Source organism: Limulus polyphemus, unplaced genomic scaffold (assembly GCF_000517525.1).
Source record: "Limulus polyphemus unplaced genomic scaffold, Limulus_polyphemus-2.1.2 Scaffold5214, whole genome shotgun sequence".
Lineage (NCBI taxonomy): Eukaryota > Metazoa > Arthropoda > Merostomata > Xiphosura > Limulidae > Limulus > Limulus polyphemus.
In genome coordinates this window covers 1,433-8,525 of record NW_013670824.1, presented here as the reverse complement: position 1 = coordinate 8,525, position 7,093 = coordinate 1,433, and the positions used below count along the sequence as shown (strand labels likewise).

At 39.2% G+C, this 7,093-nt stretch overlaps 1 protein-coding gene across 1 annotated transcript in view; it reads left to right on the top strand.

The window, feature by feature from the left end:
- LOC106472280 (ubiquitin thioesterase zranb1-B-like) overlaps positions 1-6,834 on the top strand; it is a gene marked incomplete at its 3' end in the record, with an annotated part of 29,532 nt that extends 22,698 nt beyond the window's left edge. Inside the window, exons 9-10 of the mRNA XM_013932910.2 lie at positions 764-1,008; positions 6,601-6,834. Of these exons, the coding sequence (XP_013788364.1) occupies positions 764-1,008; positions 6,601-6,834 (479 nt within the window). The remainder of the gene's footprint in view (positions 1-763; positions 1,009-6,600) is intronic.
- Positions 6,835-7,093: the final 259 nt, after the last annotated feature.

The following is a 7,093-nucleotide window of genomic DNA, read 5'->3' as shown; positions in this document are numbered from 1 at the left end:
ATTTTCTTTCTGGTCATTAGTTTAAAATATGGGACAGAAACAAATATCATACCCTTGCAGTTGAAATATCAAGTATGTTTGGTGGTAATGGGAACTGAAACCAAAACACCTGAATCATGAGGAAACTTCCTTAATCACCTGACATACCTGGCTGAAACTTGAATTAATTGAAGTAGAAATCATAATTTCAATATTTTGATTACTTGAATTATTTGAATAATTGAGAAAACTAATTTTGATTAGTTTATTATTTTTGTGAGTTGTTCCATAATTAATTAAACTGAACAAACTTGAATTAATCAAAACTAATAATTGGAAACACTAATTTTCATTCATTGGTTATATGACACTAATTGATGCTTGTAGACATTTGATTATATAGATTAATCAACCAACCCTACATGTGGTCCATAAGATGTTTTTTATATTATTTTATTACTCAGTAGGCTTTTGGTTTAAAGAATCTATCTTTTTGTGTGCTTTTATCACTTACTGAACAAGCTGTACATAAAATGTATTTTCTTGGTAGCTTATTCTTTTGTTACCTAGTTGGCATAAAATGTTCCTTTTTTTTTATCTTATGAATCTTTTTCTTTCTCTCCCATCTTCATATCTTGATTGCTTTTCTTGACTTCTAATTTGTTGCGCGCTATCCATTTTCAGTTTCTGTTGGTAAAGCAATATATAAATTGTGTTTATTTTCCTAAACTTGAACCAACTTTTGGCTTGGTGTAACACTCATATGTTGATGGTTGTTTGTCAGGCTTTATTGGCGATGGAAGGAGGCTGAAACACTACAGGCCGACCTTCTCCACTTTTCACTGGATGAAACGCAGTGGCAGGAGGATTGGACCATGCTGCTGTCTCTAGCCACTCAACCTGGCTCAGCCCTGGAACAGCTTCATATATTCACTCTTGCACACATCCTTAGGAGACCGATCATTGTGTATGGTGTTAAGTATGTTAAAAGCTTTCGTGGCGAAGCTCTTGGCTATGCGCGATTTCAAGGTATGAAGAATTAGTCTTCTGAGTTCTTTTTTAACATTGAATGTCGTTCTCGGTTTTCCTTCAGTGTATTTTAATTTTAAGATATATGAAGGTTGAAATCCATAATAGACTACCTGAAAAAGACATGATAAAAGAACATTTTTAGATAAATTTAATGTTCTATCATATACCAAAAACTTTGTGAAGTTGAAGGGATTTTAAGCCATAACTTTGTATTTTTAAAACAAAGTAGATATAAGTGAAGTTACTGATTGGTGAAGCTCAGCGTAACTGATAACTTCCAATATGATATCGTACTTCCTCTCACAAAATAGCTTTTCTCGATTAGTACTGCCCTTTATCGGAGCAAATTTTCAATGCTCGCCACTAGCATTCCACCTTCCGCTTCTGCATATCCACATGTAGATGATTATACACCAGCTCTCCACCATTAGAAGCGTGACACAACCCCTATCATAAGCAGCACCCTTTCCACATTTGCACTCATTAATCACTTCTCGTTTGGCAGTAGTGCTGTACAGACATTTCTTGTTTTTGCTCACAAATTTGTCGACGTTTTTCTTTATACCACAGACTTAGTTTTCTTTATTATTTCTCTAATTTTTCATGTTTTTAAATTGTGCAAAGTTGCTTATTTCAATTTTTGTTTCTTTCTTTATTTTTTCTTTTGCTTCCCGATTGTACTTGCCAATATGCACTTGCAGTTTCAAGTAGTTATGACTACTACAGCTCTTACTGTTGCTGTGAGTTTACTGACTATTACTACTACCGGGTTGAGTACTCAATTATCGGCCAAGGATGTCATGGCAATTGATCAACAAGAAATGTTCACGTTCATGCGACCTTCACCACCACCATGCGAGGAATATCCTGTTATGCCTGCTCCTGGGGCGTCTGACAGGAAGGACGAGAATTTGGACAGCCTAACCCCTCCCTCCCGACTATGCTTCCCAGTCATGGCAGATATCAGAGGATTTACCCAGACCTCATTCACTGGTTAAGGAATTAGTTTATTAGGTTTGTGCTCTCTTATCCTTATCTTCTGTTTCCTATTATTCTCAACCTGCCCTCCATGGTGAAGTATCTATGGGCTAATAATTTTTCCCTCCCTCACCTGATGTTAGGGTTTATGCCCAGCCATTTGGGGATCAACTTTGGTCGGGAGTTAGTATGCCTCGTCCACCTTATACATCTGAAGATCATGCTTATGCGTTTCAGAGATCTTTCTTCCCTTATCTTGATTCCCAGTGTTTAGAATCTCTCATTCCATTGTGGGGATCAAACCCTAATGCATTGGTGAATTTCTCACAATCTCAATTTTCCCATATCAGACTGATGTTGTCCACAATTCTCCGTGCACATGCTGGCTCAGGCAATTCACTTGCCTCCTGAAGGGTTTTCACATGATGTTCACAGTCTTCTGTTTACTACAAAGGCATGCATTTCATCTTTTTGGCCCTAGCTCTTCAGGTGTGGCTGATATGCTGTTGGGACTTGCTAGGTTGGGATGCCACTCTTTCTCAAGTACATTTACCAACTACTTCCCTGCACGCTTTGCACATGGCACCTTTTTTCACGTGATAAGGTGTTTGGGGCATGAGTTGAGTCTACTCACTCATCTACATAATTCTTTATCCTCATTAGTTTCCCATTTAACTCAACCTTCTCCTACTGTTTTTGTGTCTTCCTGCATCCAACCCTTTGCTGGTTCTGGCTTCTCGTTCTTTATCCCTTAGCAGTCCAAATGTTGCCTGTAGGCATTTCAGAGGATTACAATGTCGGTGACCCAGCCCCAGGGCCAGTGGAAGCCAGGCTTATACATTTTTCCCATATGTGGATGCCCAAACAGCCTCCTGTAGATGCCAGAGAGAAACTGGATCCCTTGGTGGTGGTGGGGGGGGGGGGGAACCTGCAAGACCCATGGATCCATTATAAATGAACTTGTGGAACCTTTGCAGCTGGGGTTTTATTCCCATCTATTCATTGTACCCAAAAAGACAGAATATTGGCAACTGGTTATAGATTTATCGTCCCTGAACCATTTCCTGGTGATACCAAAATACATGAAGGAGTCTTACTTAATCTTTCAGTGGGTTTTCACTCCTGGGTTGTGGATGATGAAGGTTGATGTGTTGAATGTCTATCTCCTCATTCCCATTTCCCAGTTATCCCATCATCTCCTCCATTTTGTTAATCAGTTTTGAGCTCTACAATTTGCCCTGGTCTTGGCTTCTTATACCTTCTGCCAAGTAGTCAGGTTGTTCGCTCAACTGCTTCATGCCAGAGGCCTTCATTTTCACCATTACATGGTCATGGTTGACTGGCTACTTTTGGTTTCCTCTCAGGTTGAATCTGCTATTCATACTGAGTTTGTTCTTTGAGGGGCTGCCACAGTATATTGGCTCACCAAGTTGGAGAAGTCTTTTCTCACACCCACACAATATTTGATTAATCAGGGTATGTTTTTCAATTCCCTCATCAGTCGGACCTAGCCTTCTCCCCTTCGTTTACAAGATATGGAACATCTAGTTCACAGTCTATTGGCCTCTCCCTTTCCTACTGCATGAGAGATGGTATCTCTTGTGGGTACATGGGCTTCTCTCGCAGCCCTTATTCCCCTTGGTCGCTCCCACATGCATCACCTTCAGTGAGGGTTACTTGACCATTGGTTCCTAATTTGGGATCCCTTAGATGCTCCTATTACCCTACATCCCCACCTAAAGGCCAACTTCACTTGGTAGTTGGATCGAACCAATACTACCATCAGAGTGCTTCTTCCACCTCCTCTACCAGAGTGTCATGTTTTTACGGATGCTTTTGGATTCCGGTGCGTATCTCAACGTTCAAGAGGTTTCGGGTCATTGGACACCGGCATAATCATCCCTACATATCAACATCGAGTTGCTGGTTGATCATTGTGCTATGCTTCACTTCTTATCTGATGTTCGGTGATGGTCCACTCTGACAGTTCCATGGTAGGGTCTTATATCACCAGGCAAGTGGGTACCCAGACACGAGATATTTGTTTCCGAACATTGAATCTTTTCTAATGGGCCCACATTCATCACATCAGATTGTTAGCATGTGATATTCCAGGTGCCCTGAATCTGTTTGTGGACTGATTATCTTGGCCTGACAAATTCATCAGACAGAGTGGTCATGAGATCTGCAGGTGTTTCAGGAGTTGTTTGCTAATTGGGGTATTCTGTATGTGTGTGGGTGGGTCAGGTATTAGTTGAAGATGGTCAAGCTAAGCAAGTCCACACGTGTTTTGACTGGTATCCCTCCTCCTACTGTGTACTGTATGACAAATGCCCAATCCCACCAGATTTTTGTTCCCTATTCCTACTGTCTGCTCGATGTTGGTTGCAGCACACATATTCCCACTTGTATATAGTCGACTATCCTCCTCCTACTACGGACCGGAAGAAACATACCCAATACTGCCAGGTTTTGGACTGTATATGTCATCTCACCATGGCTTTCCACCTTCCTACCATCCTCTGTATGTCGGTTAGTAGTGGATCAGGTGTTGGTTGGGTTGGAAATACGAGCTAGATGAGATGGATTTTGGTACAGAAGCTCGTCTTCCCTACCAATTCCTGTTTCGAGGTGAAGAGGTAGGTGATCCTCTGCCTACTGCAGAACTGATGTACAATTCTAGATGACGTGAAGTGTTAGATGAGGTCAAATTACCACTGTGGTCTTTCACATCCTAGCCACTCCACATCCTGGAATCCCATTAATAGGTAATACGTAGTATGGGATTCCTTCATGTTTTTCCGCCTTTTATATTCAGGACACTATCGTAAAAGAGCGAAGAGTATACCTGGATCAGATGTGGTGTGGTCTCCCATTGTGGTGTGATATTTACTTTTTTGGTTCCACACTTCATGGTCTCTCTTTGGGTGCTTCCTAAAGGTGGATCTTTTTTTTTTCACTGGTCCTCCACCAGTTAACTGTGGAATTCCAGCTATTTTGCAAGAAGAGGTAAGATATCATATTGGAAGTTAACATTTTCTTCAACTGAAAATGTATTTCTGATGGATACTTACCTCTCCTCACATTTCCCATCCAGCCTCCCCACTTTCGGTGATATGTGGTATAGGTCCTATGACCAATCTGGAAGTGATTAACGAGTGCAAATGTGGAGAGAGCTCTAGTTACGATAGTGGTTGTGTTGCATTCCTATTGGTGGAGAGCTGCTGCATAATCATTTACATGTGAATCTGCAGAAGTGAGAGGTTGAAATTTTATGCCAATAGAGGGCAGTACTAATTGACAAAAGCTATTTTGTGAGAGTGGTTGTGTTGCATTCCTATTGGTGGAGAGCTGCTGCATAATCATTTACATGTGAATATGCAGAAGTGAGAGTTTGAAATTTTATGCCAATAGAGGGCTGTACTAATTGACAAAAGCTATTTTGTGAGAGGAGGTGGATATCTATTGGAAATACATTTTCAGTTTAGGAAAATGTTAACTTTTAGTTTGCGAGTTTGGATTTGTAGCGCAAAATATTGGTCTGAAATAGTCTGAATTTGAAAATGACACTATTGTGTGTGTTATAAGCATTAGAAGAGAAGAGAACAAAACATTCAAGTGGCAAGTATTAGGACAAAATAAAATAACCCAGACATTATGTTAGAATGACAAAGGTCATGATAAAATTAGTGTAATGTCCTTGACATGGTAACTGTCATGCAGTAGTGCTTGTAAGGGTGGCAGGTGGTTTGACAAACTCATTGTTAGATCAGTGAATTTTATAGTTACAAATAAAAAGTGTGAAAATAAATATGAAATGAAATTTAAGCCACTAATTTTAACTGATCCCATAAAAGCAACTTTTTTGTACGGGTGGTTTTAATCAAATTTACTTGACAACTATGAGTTTTACAGATCAGGTAAACAGTAAGTATTAACAACTTGAAAATAATGGTCAGTCTATACTCCTAACAATGAACATAAATCTCAAAGACTCAACGGTGACATGAAATAGTGTTGGTCAAATTGTGACTGGACTTTTTAAGTTCTAATTGATATCAGTTGAGTGTCGTATTTGTGGTTGTTGTGTGAAACGTAGAAGACTAACACAAGTTGTTCAGTATTTGATAAGATATCTATTTTTTCTTAAAACTTTATTGCTCAAGAGGAACAAAAACTAATACTGTCCTACGATTTTGTATATTTATCTTCTGCTTTCAGATTTTTTAATAACTTTGTGATTTAAAAATCCTACTTTAAAAAGTAAAAAATTGTAAATTTCATGGTGTGATGCCACATGTATTAGTTATTACAGAACATTTTACTTATATCAGTCAGGGTTAGCAATCTTGTATGGTATTAATTCCTGTTCCTTATTTTATGAATTTATAAATGACAACTTAATCCAAGGCTAAGATCTCTCTCTCTCTTCTTTTTTGGTGATATTTATGAAATATTATTAAATGCTTCATTACTTAATTATCTGTATAACAGTGTGTATTTTTGTCCCACCTGTCAAACAAAGGTATTAAGGTGAAAATAGTAACAGTCAGCTAAATGTTCAGAGGAATAGACTCTGAATTCTAATTTTAATACTTTTTCTTTTTCAAGGGATATACCTACCCTTGCTGTGGGACCACAGCTTTTGTTGGAAGTCTCCTATTGCCTTAGGCTATACTCGAGGACACTTCTCAGCTCTTGTACCCCTAGAGCCGGACTCTGGGGATGTCCTTGGAGCTGGTGCGAACTTAAGATCAAGTGATGAGCTCCAGGTGGTGTTTCTGCCTCTCATGACATCAGACCATCAGTTACTCCCACTGCACTTCCTTACTCAAAATGAAGTACGTAATTCCTCTATAACCCTGGAATGCCAGTGTTAAATTTCCAGTCATTAACACCAGGTGGTATGGGGGTCATAGTGACCCCCCATGCTGGCATTCTAGGGTTAGCATAATCAGTATTGTTACTTCCCTTGCATTTTGTAACTCAAAGCTAATTATGTTACTCTCTTTTTAACATTATCAGTATTGTTCTGACTGTTATTGATTTTGAATTACCTCACTACTGGTAGGCATGATATTCCAGATTTCTTGTATGAGCACCT